Raw genomic sequence first — 23608 nt, forward strand, 5'->3', positions numbered from 1 at the left:
GTTACAGCAGGGGTGTCAAACATAAGGCCTGAGGGCCGGATCCGGCCCCTGGAGAGCTCTTATCCAGCCCGCCAGCCAGCTGAGGAAGCCACCCTTCTACACACTCTCGATCTGGACTGGCGAGGCATGGCCCGGCCTGACCAAATGACATTTATATCGTATCCAGCCCTCGTAACAATTGAGTTTGACACCCCTGGGTTACAGCATTCGGTCAGCAATGGGGAGGAGAAAGATATTTGGGGAGGAGAAAGGTAGCTGAGATCGTATATATAACTTGAGGACCTATGTTTGGCTGATGTAGTGAGTCTGCCCCATAGACTTGTTGCGTGGATGTTTGAGTCTCATCAAACATTTTTGTAGTACTGTATAAGCGATAATAGGAAAATGCTAGTTGTGTCTGTAAATTACAGTGACAGCTGCCCAATTAACGGTTTGAAAAGACAAGGACCTCAGCATGCTGCCCTCAGTCCTGCACATTTTATAAGCTCACACTATGTAAAAATCAAATGTCATCTCAGGCGTTTAATTGTTTAGTGAAACTGGGAGGTCACGTCTAGCTAAAGCCTTTACAATTCATGGTCAATAACTTCATTTAGGCACTCACATTTACGCTCCTCGTGTAGCCCTCATGGGTGATGCTGTTGGAACAGCAGCACTGTTCTGTTCTGCTCCGTTTGTGTATGACATGGCAGGTATTTAAGACTAGTGAAATATCAGCTGATCAGTTATCCAGCTTTTGAGAACAGAATAAAGCCTTATGACATTTGAGTCGAAAGATGAATTTGCTTCTGAATAGTGAAAAACAACAATTCAGCCATTAGGCACTTTGTGCCTGGGGGTTTATTAGTCATGAGACATTTTCCAATGAGTTGGAACACAAATTAAGCATAATTAGGCCAGTTCCCCCCCACTCTCAGTAGAAGTGACCATCACATAAATATGCCTGGAATATTGTTTTTCTATTTGCATAAAAAGATTAGCTGGCTCTAGATAGTTTGACTGATGAGAGTCTGCTGGCAAAAATGCACCCTCAGTCTTGTTTTGCCAATCTCCCCTGTAATATCTAGGACTACTTGACCCATGGCATCAGATCATCCCAGTGTAAGATACTACATTCTGCCACAGTGAAGCCAATGAAGGGTAGAGGAGCATGACTGCACCCAGACAAGGTGGACGAAAGAGCTGGCAGGGTAGAGGCTTCACCCATGCCTGAGGCAGGTAAGGTCAGTGAAAGGAATCAAGGTCCCAGGGCAGGCAAGCTGTTGTGGTGACCAGTAGGGATGCAGGTGTCCCGCCGGTGAATCAGTCTTCTGCCCAAGGTTTTGGCCACTCATTGGCATAGCTTGAGAAGAGCCTTGGCCTCAACTTCTCTGAAGCAAGGCATTGCTAGCTCCAAAAATGGCCGCCAAGATGGAGTTGAACACATGAAGCTGCCTTATACTGAATCAGACCCTTGGTCCATCAGAGTCAATACTGTCCACTCAGACAGGCAGTGGCTCTCCAGGGTGTCAGGCAGAGGTCTTTCGCATCACCTACTTGCCTAGTCCCTTTAACTGGAGATACCGGGGATTAAGCCTGAGACCTTCTGCATGCCAAGCAGATGCTCTTCCACTGAGCCACAGCCCCTCCTCAGGGCAGACAGCACGCATCTAGAAAGGGGGTCCTTGGCAACACAGGGAAGAGATGAAAAAGAGACAAGGGATTGCTGTTTGTATAGGCAGCTTTGTGTTGCTTATTTATGTATGTATCCTGCCTTTCCCCAACAGGGCTCAAGGCAGCTCACAAAAGAGAATACCCGATGGTAATAATGCCTGTTTCCAGAATCAGACATTTCTGAACCAATGTGTACTTTTTCTTTGCCATCAAGTCACATCTGACTTATGGCAACCTCTGGTGGGGTTTTCAAGACAAGAGATGCACAGAGGTGGTTTGCCATTGCCTGCCTCTGCTTCTTGACGCTGGTATTCCTTGGAGGTCTCCCATCCAAATATTTGCTGGGGTCGACCCTGCTTAGCTTCTGTGATCAGGCTATCCTGGGTTATCCAGGTCAGGGAATATTTACTAATAAATTAGATTCCAACATGTGCTCTTTTAAATTATAATGAGCAAGTGCTCAAACACAACTGGCCTCTTCTACCTTCCCCTTCATATAGCAGTTCTTTGTGATCCCCCCAAAGGCATTGCCAGGGATTGCGGGGGGGGGGGGGGAGATCCCCTGTGCACAAAGAACCACTGAGCTTGGGGAGGGGGCTGCAGTTAAAACAGGAAATTGGCTGAAATATTTACCTCTGTCTGACGGTGATCTCACTGATCCCTGTTCCTCACTGTTTATGGTAGCATTTTGTCCACAGGGTATCCTACATGAACTCATGAAACTACCTTATACTGAGTCAGACCACTGGTCTATCTAAGTCAATCCAGGCCATTCTGACTGGCAACCCCTCTCCAGGATCGCAGGTTGAGGTTTTTTTGTGTTTGTAGTACTTGATCCTTTTTAAATTATGGGTGCCAAGGATTGAACTTGGGACCTTTTGTCTGCAAGAAGCAGACACCCTGCCATATGTTAAGGATTTAGTCCTTGACAGTGCCTTTGTGGGGGCATTGCAGAGGGCTGCTTTGAGAAGGCTGATTGTTTGCAGGATCCATGAAGCTTCTTTTTACTGTAATATTCTTATTGTATAATGCTTTACATCACACTTGATTTGCTGCACATGGAATAAAGCCATGCATGGCATCGAGTAAAGCCTTTCTTTATTTTATTTTATTAGATCTATACACTGCCCTTTCCCAGCCAGAGCCAGGCTCAGGGCAGCTTAAAACACTGCAATACAATGACATAAAACCATATACAGGATATATTTATAAAAGTATTAAATCTACATTTAGAAGTCCAACTACTAAACTTCATCCAGAATAGGTTCTTGCAATAATAAATGCCACTGATATCACTTGGGAGCAAACTGGGACAAAGATATCTTAGAGGGAAAGATGTGCTGAGTTTCGTGGCTAGGAGCTACAGAGTGAAAGCTGTGTGTTTCTCCAAGGAGAATTATGCGCAGGGAACTCTTGACTTCATGCCATTAATTTTTAAAGATTTAATTACTTCAGATACCTGTGGCGACAGTCAAAACAGCTGGATAACAAGAATATATGTTTACATTAACATAGAAAGTCACACAATGGATTCTAGCAGGAGCAGATGGGAATGTTAAAATGACCTAGGATTCAACTAAGCCACGCAATGGCTGCAGTACTTGCCACTGGTACTGGGCTTGGTTGGGTTTGCTCCTAACTGCCAGTCACCTTCCTGGGAAGCAGCCCAGCAGGAACTTCCTGGTAAGTTAAAGGATCAACTGGCTCCTGAATTCAGATAACAAGGAGTTAGTGAGAATGAAGGTTTGAGTAATGGGTTTGCTGGCACTTGAGTTGGGTCTGACAGAATCCCTCACCCATCTATAGGGTTGCCAGCTCTGGGTTGGGGAATACCAGGAGATTGGGGGGGGGTGGAGCCTGAGGAGGGCATGGTTTGGGGAGGGACTTCAATGGGGTATGATGCCATAGAATCCACCTCCCAAAGGGGCAATTTTTTCCAGGGGAATTGATCTCTGTCTCCTGGAGATCAGTTTTAATAGTGGGAGATGTCCAGCCACCACCTGGAGGTTGGCAACTCTACCCATGGAGCTTGGGCTCCTCAGCAGTGTATGACTTTTGAGCATGAACAACTGGGCTTACTGAGTTGTTTCCTAAAGTGTCTGGATAAGAATCCCATCAAATATTAGCATAACACAGGATTTAGGATAAAAAACTCTGATATAAATTCTCCTCTTCAATCTCACCATGGCTTGCTTCTTTTTCAATTATTAATTCATTCCTTTCCCCACAAATGATTTGCATGCCTTGAATTATTCCAGAGGGAGGGTGGAGAATCTTTGAAAATGTTCTAATTCCTAACCTAATATAATCAGGTGCCTGACTGAAGGAAAACAAAATACAAATTGTTATTTTTATGAAGGGGTGTAACTAGTTTGTAGATTTGGCTGCCATTTGATATAGTGGGTTTGGTTCACATGTTATAGGAGGGTCTGAAAAGTGGATGTGTGGTTCTTTTTTTAGCTGTGATATTAAATTGATCCTACAGATTAATATAATCTGCTAGGAGTCTCAAACTGGAGATCCTGGCAGTAGAGTCTAGGTATCTATTCCCTGTTCCAGTGTGGCAGCTTGAAGGTGGAAAGAATTGTGGCCTGATCTCTACCGCGTTGTAGCTTCATCATCATGGCAGATAGGATTGCCAATTCTGGCTTGGGAAATTCCTGGAGATTTGAGGGCAGTGCCTGAGGAGGGCAGAGTGTGGGGAGGGAGCTTAGCGGGATGGGATGCCATACAGTCTCTTCTCCAAAGCTGCTGTCTCTTCCAGGGGAACTGATCTCTCTAGTCTGGAATTCAGTTGTCATCTTGGGACAACTCCAGGCCCCATTCTGAGGCCTCATTGGTAACCCTTACTGCAGATGACCAGAGACGTAGCACTGCAACTACCAGCCCAGTTGGGATCAGGTGACACAAGTAGCCGGTGGTGTTCCATCTGGTCCTATAAAGCTGCTGACTCTAGTCTGGCTCCTCAGTAGGGTTGCCAGGTCACTCTTCACTACCGGTGGGAGGCTTTTGGAGCGGAGCCTGAGGAGGGTGGGATTTGGGGAGAGGAGGGACTACAATTCCATGGAGTCCAATTGCCAAAGCAGCCATTTTCTCCAGGTGAACTGATCTCTATCAGCTGGAAATCAGTTGTAATAGCAGGAGACCTCCAGCTAGTACCTGGAGGTTGTATTCAAAAAAACGGCTTACAAGTGCTTACAGGAGTATGGAATTCAAAATATGGCACTTAATAGAAATATCCAAATCAGGAAAATCACAATGCAAAACTTGCAGTTAGAGTAATGTATTCAAAATATTATAAACAAAGCCACTTCTAACGCAACAAATATATAACAATAGGTCAAGGTTTCAAAACAAATACAAGTTGTAAATGCTCAGCTCATTTCAGTTCGTTGTCTGTAGAGTACATAACAGTCTCATCATCTAGCAGCGGGAACAAGAAGTAGAATAGCAATGGGAATCCGGTAAAGTTCCATTTCGTATAGACTTTAGATCTAGGTCTAAAGTGACTGGAGGGGGAACTGTTGTTACCAAAAAATATAAGGGCAGGTCTTTTTCCACTGTTGATATTGATCGACTCATGTCCCAACAAGAGTCCCGATTTATATTTATATTTAATTCTCTTATACCCAATGGACTGAATACATTTATGGATTTATCTAGCTATTTATAATAATACCAAACAGCTTTATTACACGTGGCACTTTAAGAGGCTGGGCAACACTTTTAATGGTATTACGGTAATGAGTTCGCTTGCTCTGAGACCCTATTTAATGACGTGGCTTGCTGAATGAATTAGACGCCTTACTTTTGTCGTCCCAAGAAATAGGAAAGATATACTCCTTCAAACTTTGAATGGTATGCTGTTTTAACTATTTAATTATTGATCTATATTTATTCTATTTATCAGCACTTTACAACGGATGGCATGTTACAGAACTATGCATTTTTCCACAGAATTTTGCACGGAACGATTAAAAGGCTTGAGAAAGTCTATACAAAATGGAACTTTACCGGATTTCCATTGCTATTCTACTTCTTGTTCCCGCTGCTAGATGATGAGACTGTTATGTACTCTACAGACAACGAACTGAAATGAGCTGAGCATTTATGCCGGCATACTCTTACAACTTGTATTTGTTTTGAAACCTATTGTTATATATTTGTTGCGTTAGAAGTGGCTTTGTTTATAATATTTTGAATACATTACTCTAACTGCAAGTTTTGCATTGTGATTTTCCTGATTTGGATATTTCTATTAAGTGCCATATTTTGAATTCCAAGTACCTGGAGGTTGGCAACCCTACTCCTCAGATTGAGTGATGTGGTACTAAACTGTGTGTACACTGCATAACCCTGATTAAACTTCCTACCAAACCAACCATGAGCCTTGCCCATATAAAGGCAGCCCATCTCTGGCTACCTGTCTCTGGAAATAAATAGGATATGACTGTTTCCTTCATGCCTTGTCTTGTGAGCATGCAAAGGCATCTCACTGGATTCTGGATTATGCTGACATCAGATCCAGTAAGTCAATTCCTTATTATTAGCCTTCAGGTCTAATGTGTGAAAGGAGGGATTTTCATGTGGCAGAGATGCATCAAGTTCCTTTCTGTTAGACTGAATGTATAAACTGGAGTCTCTTTTCACATCTTTTTGTATTGTACAAAAGTGGCTGTTAAGTAACGGGAGGAAAGTAATGCAAACTTCCCTGGCACTTCTGATTAGTTCTCTCAGATGCTCTTATCTAAGCTCCTGCATAAGCGAGTGGACGGGAGGATCTCCCTCGGGGCTTTGGCTGCCTGGGGAATAAATTCCCTTTGAGTTTCAATTTCTGCATTTTCTTCTTCACTCTCATACTTTATATACAGACTATTCTATAAAGGTAAACCTGCTTGCATTTTCATCAGAGACAACATAAAATTTGCATTCATATGCATTGGTAGGGGGAAGCTACTTGCCAGTTTACAATGGGTTAAGTCTTGTGTGTTTTCCCAGATTTCCATTAGAAGATACAGTTATACATGGGTGGATTCAAGATTATTTCTAGTGAGTTGCCCCCATTATTGTTTTCAGCAGTGGTCTTCAACTCTTCCTGACACCAGAACTGAGCTATGACCTCACCAGAATATGACCTCACCAGAATATGGCCTCACCAGACGGCCAGGTCCCTGAGCAGCAGATCAAAAGAGCTGAGGACAGGAAACACAACCCAAGTGCCAGTATGGAGTGTACCATTGTTAGAAATAAGACAAGGGTCAGAGTCATAGTGGACTCCTCTCCATCACTGAGTAACCTCACCTCACCACCCTAAGCACACAGGTTAAAGGCACTGTTGCTCTCTGTGCCACAGGTCTTTCTGAAAGGGAGCAAAACATGGTGGACCTTTAGAGGTTCACAACCCAGCAGGAGGGCTCTATGATCTACCTAAAGATCCCAATCCATGGGTTGAAGACTTCAGGCTTACAGGATGCAAGAATTATAAAGCATTAACGTGTATGCAAGTATCTTACTCAATATATCCCACCCTGCAAATGGGTAAAACCAAAGATGGCTTCTCTGTATGGCTCCCACCTGGTGGGATGGCCTGTCTGATGTGGTCACGAAGGCTCCCATTCTTACATATGAAGCTTCCTTATACTGAATCTGACCCTTGGCCTACCAAAGTCAGTATTGTCTACTCAGACTGGTAGGGGCTCTCCAAGGTCTCAGGCAGAGGTCTTTCACATCACGTGCTTGTCTAGTCCCTTTAACTGGAGATGCCGGGGATTGAACCTGGGATCTTCTGTATGCCAAGCAGATGCTCTACTACTGAGCCATGACCCCTCTCTGCCCTTAATATTGTTTCACGGAGTATGTAAAGTGGAACTGTTCAGGAGGGCATTGTTGTAAAAGACATACGGATGTGATAAATGGAATTATACAGGAGCACTCATTTTATAAAGGCAATATGGTTGTAATTATAATGCATATGTGAACATTTTAAGCAGTTTCCTTTTTCTTTCCCCTCCTTGCTGCATAATTTACTGGATGTATTAGGCTAGTCTTTATTGCATTGTTTTTAGAATTCTGTAATCTACCTTGAATCTCAACAAGAAAGGCAGGTGACCAATGAAGTAAATAAATAAATGTAACCAGTGTTCTCAGTGACAAAATACACATATGGCATCATCAGTTGAAAATTCCTTATCTGTGTTTTTACACAGCTGGCTCATGATGAACAGGACAGTGGCAGTCAGGAAACACTTTGGGGCAATTCAAAGTGCAGTTCTATGCAGACTTATTGCAATCGAAGCCTGCTGGTTTCAAAAGCAAAGTGCTAGTCACTTGAATGTATGAGCATTGTTCACAATGGATGCATGACAATACCTTACACTGTCAGACACTGGTCTAGCTAGTTTGGTACAGTCTACTGACAGCAGCTCTCTAGGATTTCAGGCAGATAAAGCCCTTTCAGAACACATTGCACCTGAAGTCCCTTTAAAGCTGTGAATCTAGGCTTGAACCTTATGAATGCAAGGTTTGTGGCGAAGTCCTGAGTTACGGTTCTGCCCACAAAGAGCCATAGCGCTGGAATTGTGCCTTTTTGCAGGTAAAAACAGCATACTGTATCCTGTTTGAGAAATGAAAAACAGCCCCTAAGCTCTTACTGGAACTTCCAGGAGAGATGGAAGTAATACAGGAGACGACAAAGATCTGTTTTGAGAGAACTAGTTGGAGAACAATATCCCATTCCCGGTGAAGCAGAAAGCTTCATGCAATCGTGGTAAAAATGACTTGTCTGCATTTGTCATTAATTCCGTCATTAACTCATTTCTTCAAGGGAATAGCAGGCACAATCCCAAAGGCTATGAATCCGCATCCTAGATTACCCTACTTTTCCTTGAGAAGTGCCACAGGCACCCTTCATTTTGACTCCACAGACGAAGTTATTTCCACAGTGGTGTACACCATTTGAGACTCAATTCAGACATGGCACAAAACCGTGGCTTATTTTAACCATGGTCAGCTTGTGAAACCAGGATTCCACTCACAGTTACTCAAATCCTGGTTTGCTTCAACATATGCTGGCTCCATTGCCTTCTCTGTGTAGTTTACGAGGGCAGTGCTGGAGAGCAAACCATGATTAAGCCAGAATGTCCCCAACCATACATGACACAAAATGATAATACCTAGGGCTGTCAAAAAAAAAAATCGGTACAGTTTGGATTCGGCCGAATTTGGCCCTTGTGGGTTCGGTACGTGCCGAAGTCCGAACTCCCCCACTTTGGATCCGTTCAATTCGGCGGGAATTCAAAGTTCGGAAAAAATTCGGCCGAATAAAGCCATTAAAAACACAATCGCGCCTTTCCGCGGCTCTGGGGGGGGGCATTTTTGGGGTTAGAGGTTCCAAACTTTTGGCAGAGCTTCAAAGGACGTTTATTGAAAGACTCCCTAAGTTTTGTAAAGATTGGGTCAGGGGGGGCTGAGATATGGGCCCTGAAAGAGGTCCCCCCACCCTTAATGTGCATCTCTCAGCAGAGCTTGCCGCCCACGCACAAAGCTCCCAGCCCTGACAACAGCTGAGAAATTAGCAAAACAACTGCAAGACAACACAACCTTGTTAAACAACACCTTTGCAACACACAACTGAAACCTCCCCCCTCAAACCAGGGAGCGAGAGACTCGAGGGGGAACACACACCCCAGGCAGAACCGACGAAAGCCCCCTTTGGCTTCCCCCCCACCCACAGAAACTGCTCCCTCCCCACACACACACAGACTCTGCTTTCCCCCCACACACACACACACACAGGAGAAAAATTATAGATTAAAGCCCCCAAAGGGGTCTTACTGTGGCTGTCTTCTGTTCCATCAAGAGGGGCTGAAGAGGACTTGTAATCCAAGATGATTCCAATTAGGCACGGAACGTTTTGCTCTGGAGAAGATGCACAGGATCGGCTGATCCATTCATCCCCGGAAAGGGGAAAGGGGAAAGCCCATATCTCAGGACCCCCTGACCCAATGTTCACAAAACTTGGGGGGTATCTTAAGAACACTGGTCTGAAACTCCGCTCAAAGTTTGGGATCTGCACCCCCAAAAATGCGCCCCCTGCAGCCATGGAAAGAGAAAAGGGGGGGAGGCGATATTTCTGCCCCCACTGAACCCATTTTTACAAAACTTGGGTAGTATCTTAAGAATAATTGACTGAAGCTATGCTAAAAGTTTGGGGGCTATATCCCCAAAAAAGCGCCCCCTGCAGCCACATAAATGGAAAAAGGGGGGAGGGAAAAGGGGGGAGGGAAAAGAGCCCATATCTCGAGACCCCCTGACCCAATGTTTACAAAACTTGGGGGGTATCTTAAGAACACTGGTCTGAAACTCCGCTCAAAGTTTGGGATCTGTACCCCCAAAAATGCACCCCCTGCAGCCATGGAAAGAAAAAGGGGGAGCCCATATCTCGGGACCCCCTGACCCAATGTTTACAAAACTTGGGGGGTACCTTAAGAAGCTTCATCTGAAGCTCCAGTGAAAGTTTTGTGTCTGTACCCCAAAAAATACGCCCCCTGCAGCCACAGAAAGGAGCGAATGTGCACAAGCACCCCCCACACACACACACGAGGATTTCGCTCTCTCTCTCTCTCTCCCTGGCCAGGCCGCACATCAGCTGATTCCTCCAGTACTCAATCCTGATTGATTGGCCAGAAGAAGACCCAGCTTGCCCACCGATTGGCCGGGGGAGGAGAATGCTGCTTACTGACGGTTATGCTGCTTACTGACGGCCGAATTTGCCGAATTTATTCGCGAACTCCCGAACTCGCTGAATTCGGCCCCCCCCCCGGTTGCCCGCCAGTTTTGAGTTCGGTTCCTCCTGAACTAAAAACCACCGAATCAGGGGAAATTTGGCTGATTTTCAGTTCGGACCGAACCGAATTGACAGCCCTAATAATACCAATGGTTATGGTTAATAAACTGAGTTCAGTTTCTGGATTGATTACCGTACCTAACCATAGTTACTGAAGTCACTTGCATATAGAGAATCACAGTAGCCAGAGTGACTGTAATTAAACTATGGCTTTGTGTGATATCTGAACTGAACCAGTGTCTGAGATTTGTCTTTTTAGACCCTAATTGTCCAAGTATGCCCTCACCCTGGTGCAGGTCAAAACTTTTTGAAGAAGGGCTCCCAAGGCTAGGATAGATGGTTCTGAAAACTTGCGAGAGAGTATGTTGGTGTGGTTCTGGGCAAATAAACACTCTTCAGCATTCCTTGTTTAGCTGTGACCTGCTCAATGAAGCTAGAGACAGATGGATAAAGCATTTTACTTGGGAATCTGTTTGTGAATTAGATAATTTGAGGGTTCTTTTAGCAGGGGTGGATTTTAATACTACATTTGGTAGTTGCCAAGTTCCCCCCCCCAATCAATATAAAAAAATACTAATTTTCTTATGAGTCATCTAGATAGTTCTTTTTTTAATTTTTTTTATCTCAGTGTGACATTGTTTAGGGCTGAATTGGCCATATGAACAGTATCATTAAAGTAAAGTAAGGTTCTGAAAACTCAAACTTGCAGAAGAATCTTAACATCAACAGGACTCTAAATAAAATCTGTGATACTACCTCATGAGATCTCTGCCACCATTTTGGGCTGCCTAGGCATCCCAATACTACACTACTGAGGGAGGGCAACTTGGCCATCTTCTGGGCATGGAGTAGGGGGTCACTGGGGGTATGGGGGGAGGTAGTTGTGAATTCCTGAATTGTGCAGGGGGTTGGACTAGATGACCCTGGTGGTCCCTTCCAACTCTATGATTCTATGATTTATGTATTTTCCTTCATTCATACCTTGTCTTTCTTTCCAATGGGGACCGAAAGTGGCTTACATCATTCTTCTCACCTCCATTTTATCCTCATAACAACCCTATGAAATAGGCTGAGCATGTGACTTAAGTGGATATGCTGGGATTGAACCTGGTCCTTTTTGCAAACAGGGACTCTGTTCTTGGCTGTCAGTGTTTGCAACAAAGAATCTGGTCCTTCCATGGTCAGACCTTTTGGCCTGACAATGGACACATGGACTCAGAACCACTCGCAGAGATTGTAAGTGTATTGTCCTCTTCCATGAGCAAGAGAAACTCTCATCTAGCAAAGGACACAGTTGATATATCAGCTTAAGCTAACAGCCAAAAACTACCACCTGAACATCCAAGAACAAAACTGTGTCAAGGAGGACACCCAAGCTGCATGGACTGAGTTCCCAGAAAGAAGGATTATGTTGTAACAGCACCCAAGCTGCACAACCGGGTCTTCAAGCGGAGTGCAACCCTGTGGTGCACAGGTTGTGTACCACCTCTAAGGTATCTACATCCACAACCAACTGTCTTCCTCTTATCCACTCTCATTCAACCCATCTCCAGCTTACCTAGGGATACTATAGCTGTCACTATTGAAAGCCATTGAAATTTCCAGGGGAGTTAATAGTGATACATTCGTCTTGTCTAGTGTAACCTGGCCACTATCAGTGCAGTCCTAAACAGAGTTGCACCTTCCTATATCCATTGTAGTCAATGGTCTTACTCATGTTTTAGGACTGCATGTTGTCAAAGTATAAATATGGGAAGAAGAAGAAGAAGAGTTGGTTTTTATATGCCGACTTTCTCTACCACTTAAGGAAGACTCAAACTGGCTTACAATCACATTCCCTTCCCCTCCCCACAACAGACACCTTGTGGATAACACTGCCGTTAAATATAAGTTTGTCTACGATGAGTAAATGGCAGCGAATTATTAATAAATTTGTGTGGAAAGGTAAAAAACCAAGAATTAGATTTGCGGTCCAACAAGATAAGAAAAGCAGAGGAGGGTTGGCTTTACCAAATTTGAAACTCTATCATCAGGCAGCAACCCTGGTAGCGTTAACAGCATGGATTCTACGTCCTGAAGATCAGAATATTGGACTTGAAAAGGCTGGGTTGGGATAAGGCTTCCACTATTGGTTGGGATCCAGGATGCCAAGGACACTTCCCAAGAGCAAGAATATGGAAAATTTAACAAATTTAACAAAGTGCGGAATTTGTTAAGAGGGATTCTTAGTTCTTCCCCCTCTGGTATGATGTCACCAACAGAGGCATATATGGATTACGCAGGCAGAACCAAAAATGACTACCTAACATATAGTGATTTGGTCAAAAAAGATGGGCAAATTAAATCATTGCAGGAGTTACATGACTGCAATTTTAAGATCTCTTGGTACGCCTATCACCAGATTATACATGGTTTAAGAAGCGATTATCAGCATATAGGGAGAGAGAAAACCAACAGACTTTGAAAAATTGATTACTAAATCTCAAGACCATTTATTATCAAAAATTTATAAGTTGTTATCGACTACAGAAACAGCTTCAGAACAACTGAAGACTTGTATGATCAAGTGGATGCAGAACTTCGGAGAAATGATTCCAATGCATACTTGGGAAAGGATGTGGAAGGTTGAAGTTAAATTTTCCCGGTCACAAGCAGTAAGAGAAAACTGGTACAAAATGTTTTATAGATGGCACTACACACCAAAAGTAGCTGGAGATCTCCTACTATTACAACTGATCTCCAGCTGATAGAGATCAGTTCAACTGGAGAAAATGGCTGCTTTGGCAATTGGATTCTATGGCATTGAAGTCCCTCTCCAAACCCCACCCTCCTCAGGCTCCACCCCAAAAATCTCCAGGTATTTCCCAACCCAGAGCTGGCAACCCTTCTGCGCCCCCCCCCATGTATGCATTGTTATTTGAAGACTGGAACAGAACCTACGCATATACAAATGGATGAAATTATGGCTGTTTCCCCAAAATCCTAACTATATTAGCACTCACTGACTATCAGGTATAATTTAGGGTTTTTCCCCCTCTGTTAACCAGAAATAACTGGCCTTAATATAGCTTTAAAATGGCCTCCTTGCATTCTGTAAGGTTCTACACATCAATTAATGGTTGCCATTGTCTGTCTATCAATGTTACGCACATAACTGCCATGGTTACCACTTTCAATTTTGATCCACTTTGTTTGACTTGAAGCCTCTAGCTATTGCTTGAAAATTTTGCAGGGGTGAATAATGGAGATGGCAAACTTTAGCACTGGAGGAATATTTAAAGTCCACACTCATTTGATTCAAATGGAGAGAAAATTACTTCTAGGCATTCTTTGACCTTTGAGGTGATCATCTGAATGAATTTGCAGACACATTCAAGCCGTTGCTGGGCTTCTGCCCCCCCCCCCACAAGTGTGTGAAAAGCAGCAATTTATACCTAATCCAATTGAATGGTAAGTAATAAAAGGACATGCAATTTTTCCGCCCTGTAGCTCTGTCGCCTTCCATCTTGATAAGTATATCAGATAATAATGTAATGGAACTATGACAAGTTCGGCTATAATGCGTTTGCAAATAACACACTACCTAACCACCCACGTTTTTGAGCAATACAATTATGGCCTGGATCCAAAGAGGTGCTTTGGGTATGCCCAGTGGAATTTTTGATGTTTGCTTTATATGGCAGAATCCCTGCAGCTTCAAAAGCACGTTGTCATATGTAATCGGGATAAGGGGTTGATGTTTCAGAGACAAATCTAAAACCACCATCGATGTATGGAATTAATGGACCCTAGCCTATGAGTCCATTAATAGGCTTCCTTGGAAGTGGGAGAGAGAACACAGAGATGATTTGGGGAGGGGCTGTGGCTCAGTGGTAGAGCCTCTGCTTGGCATACAGAAGGTCCCAGGTTCAATCCCTGGAATCTCCAGTTAAAGGGACTATGCAAATAAGTGATGTCAAAGACCACTGCCTGAGACCCTAGAGAGCCGCTGCTGGTCACAGTAGACAGTACTGACTTTGATGGACCAAGGGTCTGATTCCGTATAAGGCAGCTTCATATGTTCATACGTACAAATGGTGCAGCTGTGTATTTCCATATGGAAGGTTCTGGTTTGATAGCAATTGTTCCCACCAGCCTGGAGAGTCACTCAGGTGATGATTTTGATCTCTGAGGGAAGAATATGAGATCAACCTGCTATCAGGATTGAATGCCCTGGTGCAATCTGAACAAAGTGCTTTGAGTGCTGCAGCCATAGAAATGGAAGGCAGGAAGACAGAGGGATATAATGTAAGGGAAAAAAATTGCTCAGAGTTAAAGGAATATGTTAAAAAAGAAAGAAAACTAAGTTAAAAAGAAAACCTGGCAAGGTTTCATTCTGTGAACAGAAGATTATGGCACCTGTTTTGCTGCTTGGCCACAGGGATATCTTAATAGCAGAAAAAATCGTCATAAATTGTTGTCTGAAAAGGGAAAAAAAATGACAAAGATTTACAGAAAAAAGGATCCCGAGATCCTTTAATCCAGTTTGTAAACAAAGACAGTGGAATTGCTTCTTAGCCGGTAATGTACAAAACTGTTTTTGATTGTCGACATCTTAAAATAATGCTTTGTGTTTATGTGGTTCTTATGGAGTTCAAAGTGATCCACACACATGATCTTGGGGCACTCGTTTTACAGAAGACACCCAGGACAAAGCCAGTAATACTACCCCCATATTGCAATGGAGGGGAAGGGGATGAGGCATAGTAAATTCATGACACAGATGAGACTTGAACTGGAAATATCATGGATCACACCACAGTCTGCTGTCTACTTTGCTACTCTAGTTGTAAATAACAAAATATGTAAATAGGATGTATTGTCAAATATACATTAGTCACATGTACATACACTTTCTTAGGGCCTATTGTATCCCTAGATTAATGAAGTGGTTTTTACAAGAGGATAAAGATCACTATCATAAAAAATTAGCAGTTAATTATACATTTGACATGAGCCTTTCACTTTGCTTGAGTCATAATTCGTGGCACTACAATGCGTTTTTTGTGTGTGCAACACCGAGCTTTTAAAAAATTTCATTTTTCCACACTGTGTAATTAGTTTTGTTCTGTTTCTCCTCTAACACCATTAGCACTGATAAAACTGATGATGAGGATGATGAAGACCTAGCCGGCAACAAGACATGGGTACTGTCCCCAAAGATCCATGAAGGAGACGTCACTCGTATACTGAACTCTTTACTCCAAGGCTATGACAACAAACTTCGGCCAGATATCGGAGGTAGGCAGCGCTACTGTTTCGGGAACTAGAAGATGTGTGGCCCTTGTTTTGATGTTAACAATATGCTGTGATTTTAAGTCCCTTAAGATAATGTTTCCCAGCCTGTGGGTCAGCTATTTTTAGGGTATCTGACGAAGGCAGTTTTGACTCTTGAAAGCTTTTGCCCCAAAATCTTGTTGGTCTCTAAGGAGCGACTGGACTTTAATATACAAGGGTTTGTGTATTTGTTTTGTCAATCAGCCTTCACTGAGGGTTAATTGATTGAGTTGTAAGACTACTAGAATAATTAACAACGGTGTGTAAATACTCTTGAAAGCATTCTGGAGCTTCCTATGCTCTTTAGACAATGTATAGACAATGTGATGGAATGAATTTTTCAGTTGTTGATACCCACGCAAGGAGACATCTCATTAAGATGAAAGCCAGATGACAATTAGATCTCCTGGCCACCACTCTGAAATACTGTCCCCAATCCTACCTTGCTCATTGCTCGGGCTATATCTGTTGCTGTGATACAAATTCCAGATAAGCAATCACCTCATCTTTTGTGATTTATATTCACATTCTCTCTTTGCTGATATCATATATCTCTCCAAACTCTGAGATGTTTTAAATGTTTTAAGTTACACTGGGCAATAGTCCGATTCTATTCTACAACTAGCCATTCCCATGAACATAGATGGCTCATAATGATCCTCTGCAGTCTGACCTTGTACTCCCAAGAATGTTTTTTCTGTCTCAGATCATAAGAGTGGTAAGCTGCAGTACTGCAGACCAAGCTCTGCTCACGACCTGAGTTCGATCCCGATGGAAGTTGGTTTCAGGCAGCTGACTCAAGGTTGACTCAGCCTTCTATTCTTCTGAGGACGGTAACATGAGTACCCAGCTTGCTGGGGGGAAAGTGTAGATGACTGGAGAAGGCAACGGCAAACCACACCAAAAACAAAGTCTGCCTAGTAAACGCCGGGATGTGATGTCACCCCTTGGGTCAGGAATGACCCAGTGCTTGCACAGAGGGACTGTGTGTGTGTTAAGTTCCGTCAAGTCGCTTCCGACTCATGGCGACCCTATGAATGAAAGTCCTCCAAAATGTCCTATCTTTGACAGCCTTGCTCAGATCTTGCAAATTGAAGGCTGTGGCTTCCTTTATTGAGTCAATCCATCTCTTTTTGGGTCTTCCTCTTTTCCTGCTGCCCTCAACTTTTCCTAGCATGACTGTCTTTTCCAGTGACTCTTGTCAAAGGTAGAGGGACTACCTTTACCTTTTTATGTCATTTCCTGCCCCATTTTCCACTTCTCTTTTCATCCAAACCACCCAGCAGTAGGCTTCCTATTTATCTGCCTGGGGCAGGGAATTATCAGCCCTCAGCCCCAATTTCCCAGCCCCCAAGGAACTTTAGAATGGGAACAAAAATGGCCTCCACATTGTGGTTCTCCAGGAATTTCCCCATTTTCTGTGGTAAAAACCATAGACTAGGGAAGTCAGCCTACTGCACCTGCCAGAAGTGACATCATACCCTCCCCGAACTCTGTCTTCCAAGGCACCACCCCTAAAATATCCCAGAATTTGCCAAGGCAAATTTGGGAATCTTCTCCAGTGGTGAGGTGGCAAAGTCTCTCTGCAGGCCTTTGTATGAGGTCTTAGGTTCTTCAGCTTCTGCGGGAGAAAAATAGCTTCCACACTGATGCTCTAAGAATTTCCCTTAGCCTCTATAGTCTTTTCCACAGAGATTAGGGAAAATTCCTAAAGCATCACTTGGAAGTGACATCACATCTTTCCCAAACTCCACCCTTCATAGGCACTACCCCCCAAATCTCCCAAAATTTGCTTAGGCAGTGTTGGGAGCCCTAGTACAACTTTTCAAAACCAATAAGGGGCAAGTGTTGTGTCACGTGCTTTGCATGCAGAAGATACTAAGTTCAGGTCTAAGCCTCTGCATTTAAGGGGTTCCAGGTAGGAAGCTTGTGGAGGGAAACAGCTTGCTGTCCAAGATCTTAGCCTCTGCCAGGTGGACCAATAATCTAACAGTGTAAGGCAAGTCCTAGTTAAGTGATTGGAATTCCATCCAGCTAGGCTCTCTGTCAGTTGCAATCAGCATAAAAGTTACAACAGCACGTCAGGTGCATAGATTTTTGCCAGCCTCGCTGGCTCACTGGCAATCTACATCATCATTGGATGCTGTGGAGAAGAGTTGGCCTTATTCCCTGTCCCCTTACCTTTCTCTTTCAGCTGCATGATAGCTCTATGAGCTGCCTCTGTATCACATCCAATGATGCTGCTGGCAGAGTACCTGCTGCAGCTAGGCAGTGTGCTGAATTAGCTAACAATACTAGAAATCGGGACGCTGTGCTAGTTTGCCAGTCGCTGGCCTTTATCTTGAGATCTGTTTTGCTGATGCAGCAGTTGTAGGCGTGTGACATCTTAGAATTCCTTTTTGGTGTTGTTCGCTGTAGGTGCACCTTCTTGCTCGATAACTTCCAAAGGAAAGAAGAACTTTATTGCAGTATTTTGGATGAAACTCAAACATGCAAAGTTCAAATTTGAAGCATCTGTCCTCTCTTACTTGAAGTTAGAGATGAAATTATTGTAAAGCTTTGGAATATCTCAAGTAGTGAGGTGTCCAAACTCAGAAGGGGGGTATTAAGAACAAGGAACTGAAGGGTTTACCTTGATCTTTTTACAAAATGGATCTCAATGCTACCCAAGTTTGGGCATGTTCATGAAAACCTTGGTTTGCTGGCCAGCATTCTCCAATGCCACAACTGCGTCTTGCTTCCCTTTCTTTTCCCAAACAAGCCTACTTGGTGGTGGTACCACCAGCATTGCAAGAGACTAGTGGTGGGGTTAGGTGTCCCAGTGTCAGAAACCATGAGAACTGTAACTCCTGTGGATCATACACCCCTATTAGGTACATTCTTTGCTGCCAAATGATTTTGCACACTTAATTGTGAGTCAGCACCACCGAACACAGTGGGGTTCACTGCGAGGAAACTGGCATAGATCAGGCTATTAGCTAATGTAAGCTGAAGTAGAATGATTTGTTGGAAATGATCTGTATTAAGGAAGTGAAACGGGTGATACACCATACATTTCAGACAGCAGCTGATTAAGAGCACTTACATTTCTGGCCAGGTTATTGGTTTTATATATAGATTATGTTCTAAACAATTGAATGAATTTATGCAGTACAAATGGTGTGTCAGAGGAAAAATCAATTTCTTAAAAAAAATCTGGCAGTTTTGACCTGTGTTGATGTCAGTGCTGTGGCTGGTATAATGCATAACATAATCATGGCAAATGGTCTTAGAAAATAACACACTAATTTTGTAAACTGCTTGGCCCCCTAAAATGGTGCCCTTGCCTGTATATGGCTATATAAAAATGGTAGAATGTCTTACTCCTGAGCAAGATTCAAGTCCAGTAGCATCTTAAAGACCAACCAAATTTACTGGGTATAAGTTTCCAAGAGTCAAAGCTCCCTTCCAATTGCCAGCTTCTCTAGTTAAAACTATCAGATGAGGTGAATGACATCTACCTGAGAGCTGCTGCCAGTCAGAGTGGACAATACTTGACCTTGATAGACCGATGGTCTGACTCAATACAAGGCAGCTTCATCCGTTCATAACCATACTGGGAGAGAACTCCCAAAAGAGTTCTGGAAATCTGGTTGGTCTTTCATGTGCCACTAGACTCAAATCTTGCTTTTCTGCTGCAGACCAAAAGAGCTACCCTCCTGAAACTTACTCCTACTACGGGGATGCATTTTTAAGTCCCAGGGCTCTCAACTTTGGCAGCCAGATCCAGGCGCTTTACTCGCCATGTCTCTATGGTGGCTTTGCCAAAGGCTGGCAATACTGGCTTTTTCTGTGCTGCTTTTCAGTGCCCCCAACAAAGAAGGAGAAAGCTGTCCTCAAGCTGCCAGTCCAATGGGGGCCAGGTAGTACAAAGGCCCATGGATTTTCCATATGCTTATATCAAGTGGCTGTCGCTGGTTGGATCATCAGTTGAGTAAGAGCAGCTGCTCTTCGGTGGCTTGCCTACTAGCAGCCCATTCCTGAGCTGGCGGCGTACGGGGACGGCGGGGAAGAGGCACAGTGGCTCCTCTTCCTGGGCCGATTCCCGTACGCCATAAAAAAAGGCAGTTTTGTGACTTTTTTGTTTGTTTTATCGGGGCCTTTCACCCCATAGGAAACAGCGAGGCTGCACCTGCTCAAAAGCAGGCGCAGCACCGCCGTTCCTGGCGCTGGTGTAACCAGCCGAACTGGGATAGGGAGCCGCCTAACTGGCGGCTCCTCCTCCCCAGTCCACCCCCGGAACACCCCCTGCACCGGCGCGGCCTGTCTAAACCGTGGCCTGTGCCATGGAGAGGCCGCGCCGGCAGAGGGGCGAGGCGTGGTCCCACAGCGCTCAGCTGCCGGCGGGACTGGCCTCGCCACCAGCGTAAGTGCGTGTAATCTATTTCCTTCATAAACGGTACATGGTCAGGAAGGATTCCACATGCCAAACATGAACATTTATCCTTACCAGTAATGTCTTAGATGTTCACAATTCCAGCAGGGTCCTTGTCATGGTACATTGTACCCACAGTTATGACCCTGACTCTTTCTGTTGACTGATGTTTGAAGATGAAGTGGCAATATTTTCCCCACCTCCCACCCACCCCCTCCTGACACCTGAGGCTTGAAATGAAATTTACTGGTGACAAACTGGACACTCTCAGTCAATCTTTGTTTTATGTCTCAATCAGTTCCTGACTCCTTGATGATAATATGATTTGAGATGCTTGAGGGGCAAATTCTATTATTACAAACTAAGTTGCTTCTACGTTGAAGCAAGTTGCATTTGTCCTTCAGTAGTGTAATAGAACAAAAACAAATCTCTTAGAGGTACTTAAGAACGTAACATAAGAACATAAGAACGGCCACGCGGGGTCGGACCAGGGTCCATCAAGTCCAGCAGTCTGTTCACACAGTGGCCAACCAGGTGCCTCTAGGAAGCCCACAAACAAGACGACTACAGCAGCATTGTCCTGCCTGTGATCCACGGCACCTAATATAATAGGCATACTTTCTACAGTATTTTCTGATACTGTAGAAAATAGGTATGCATCATGACTAGTATTCATTTTTACTAGTAGCCATGCATAGCCCTCTCCTCCATGAACATGTCCACTCCCCTTTTCAAGCCTTCCAAGTTGGCAGCCATCACCACATCCTGGGGCAGAGAGTTCCACAATTTAACTATACTTGTTGCTCTTGGTCTGGTAGCCCCACCTCTTCTTCTCATGCACAGACACCTTCCCCTCAGGTGCTCAGAATAGGGGTGTACCTGGATCTTCCTTCCCCATTTTATCGGTACAACATCTTTGTAAGGTAATCTACACTGAGAGACTGGCACAAGGTTAAGGCGGTGTGGTGATTTGAACTTGGGTCTCTCCATTTCTGGTCTGATACTCTGACGACTGCACCATTTGCCTCTCTTCACATTAACTTCACCCATGTAGCATTACCTGTCCAATCATGGATACAGGAGTGGGTGGGAAAAGAAGTTTTTATTTCACTCAAGGCTCCCTATGTGTTTTGTCAGGGAATCTACAACAACAAAACTCTTTTTAAATTTAATACCAAGCATAAAATTTACAGAAAATTAAGAGCCAAAGACAAGCAATTTCTATAAACATACAAACTGAGCATGGTAAAACTATTTTACAGGAACCATACAAATACTTTTTCTTATCCATAGCTGGAATGGTGAGGTTCTTTTATCTAACAGGCCTCCATATATTTGTACAGAGTTGTTTTTACATACTTGCGAAGTCACAAACTATACATAAGAAGAGCCTCACTGGATCAGACCAGTGGCCCATCCAGCATCCTGTTTCACAGAGCAGCCAACCAGAGGCTAATTTCAGAATTAAAACACTACCCACACCCTTTCTAACAGCCTTCTGAGAGCGCAGCTGGGATTGTGAAACATTTAAAGATTAAGCTGGTTCTCCGAACCTGACTGTACCCATTTTCTTTGAGCTGGCTTTATATGCGAAATCAGAGGCAAAGTTTGCTTTCAAAAGAGAGAGAACCCTGTTTATTTTGGTGCATAGATGGATTCAAGTGAAAGCTGCATAGGACCTTTGTTGGATTTTTTCCCCCCAGTAGCAACATTAAATCCATTTATACCAGAGACATGTTTATGTCTGATCTGTAATGGAATCTGAATTAATGCATTCTGCATTGTGATTCCCTCATTTATTGAGCCTCACAAAGAAGCAATTTCAGTTGCCAATTTATACAAGCCAGAGCTAGCTGGGACTATGGATAGCCATACATGAACCTAGACCTCCAGCTGAAGAGTCCTGCAGGCAGATTCAGATGGTTCAGTTTGAGGAGACCAAATAAAAGCTTGATGAGACCAAGGTGAAAAGCTCAGGTTCTTGTGATTTAATACACACCATGAACCTTTCCCTAACTATCAATTTAAAAAGTAAAGGTAAAGGTCCCCTGTGCAAGCACCGGGTCATTCCTGACCCATGGGGTGACGTCACATCCCAACGTTTCCTAGGCAGACTTTGTTTACGGGTGGTTCGCAAGTGCTTTCCCCAGTCATCTTCCCTTTACCCCAGCAAGCTGGGTGCTCATTTTACCGACCTCGGAAGGATGGAAGGCTGAATCGACCTTGAGCCGGCTACCTGAAACTGACTTCCGGCGGGATCGAACTCAGGTCGTGGGCAGAGGTTGGACTGCAGTACTGCAGCTTACCACTCTGCGCCACAGGGCTCCTAACTATCAATTACAAGGTTGGATATTGCACATCTGTACTTCATTCTGTACAGAAGGGTGTACAGGGCTCTGAGGCTGGAGTATACACAGTCTTGTGTGGTAAATTAGAAGGCCAAATCGTAGACTTAGGTTCCTGATTCAAGCCTTGGAGTTCCTGATGCTTTAGTTGCCTTAAGAGACATTATATTAGGCATACTTGGTTGGATCAAGCCAGCTTTTCCCTTAGTGAAAAAGGGAGGAGAGGGTCCTCTTTGACTACCCAAAAGGCTATGGTGGTGATCATGGGACCCGCATGTACAAAAGCCATGTGGAATGGGGGGTGGTAGTAAGGAAGGGAATTGTGTAAGATTGAGGGGGAAAGGCAGCTGCATCCAACGCACTGCGCGGAATATCTTTTCCGGTTTGTCGCTCCCCTCCCTGTTCCTTGAAATTTGAATAAGGAGTTCGGCCCTGCATTCCACTGTTTGCCCAGATAAAATAAGAGAGGGATGAGAGTTGTATTTCCTTCCATCACTGTACTTCCACTGTAGAGCACTTTCTCAATTGAGATTAGCCTGGTGATATCCCAGGTACAGCTAGCCAGTAAAAAACTTGCCAGTTTTGAAGAACCTTTGCTGACGGCTGATTGGAAATTCTGTTGATGGCTGGTCATTAAGATTCTTACTTGGGAAGCGCTCTCGCATTGCTACTTTCACCATTGATTTTTAATTGATTTTTCTTCCTAGATTCTGTTGGGTCGTATTTGATAGTGGTAGAATGTGTATTGCATTTTTAAAGTTCGTACCTTGCCTTGGGGGCCTCCCAGCTGAGCACGAGATAGAAAAATTAACAATAAATAAAGGATTCTCAGTGGAAGGGGACATGGGGTGGTGGACCTGATTAAAATGTTGAGAGTACAAATCAATTGGGATGAAGGATGTGTTTCAACATGTTTTCTAGTGTAGCTTCAAAACAAATAAAATATTTAACTTTGGAATCTCTGTTCATTATTTATTTTATACTCAAAAATGGTGTATTGATTAAAATCTCATCAGCTGGAGATGTTAATAAATC

The 23608-nt window shown here is 43.8% G+C and overlaps 1 protein-coding gene across 1 annotated transcript in view; it reads left to right on the forward strand.

The window, feature by feature from the left end:
* Positions 1 to 628: 628 nt before the first annotated feature.
* Positions 629 to 23608, forward strand: part of GABRG1 (gamma-aminobutyric acid type A receptor subunit gamma1) — a 69506-nt gene continuing 46526 nt past the window's right edge. The window contains exons 1-3 of the mRNA XM_056855092.1: positions 629 to 692; positions 11626 to 11734; positions 15630 to 15778. Of these exons, the coding sequence (XP_056711070.1) occupies positions 629 to 692; positions 11626 to 11734; positions 15630 to 15778 (322 nt within the window). The remainder of the gene's footprint in view (positions 693 to 11625; positions 11735 to 15629; positions 15779 to 23608) is intronic.

This window comes from Euleptes europaea, chromosome 9 (genome assembly GCF_029931775.1).
Source record: "Euleptes europaea isolate rEulEur1 chromosome 9, rEulEur1.hap1, whole genome shotgun sequence".
Taxonomy (NCBI): Eukaryota; Metazoa; Chordata; class Lepidosauria; order Squamata; family Sphaerodactylidae; genus Euleptes; species Euleptes europaea.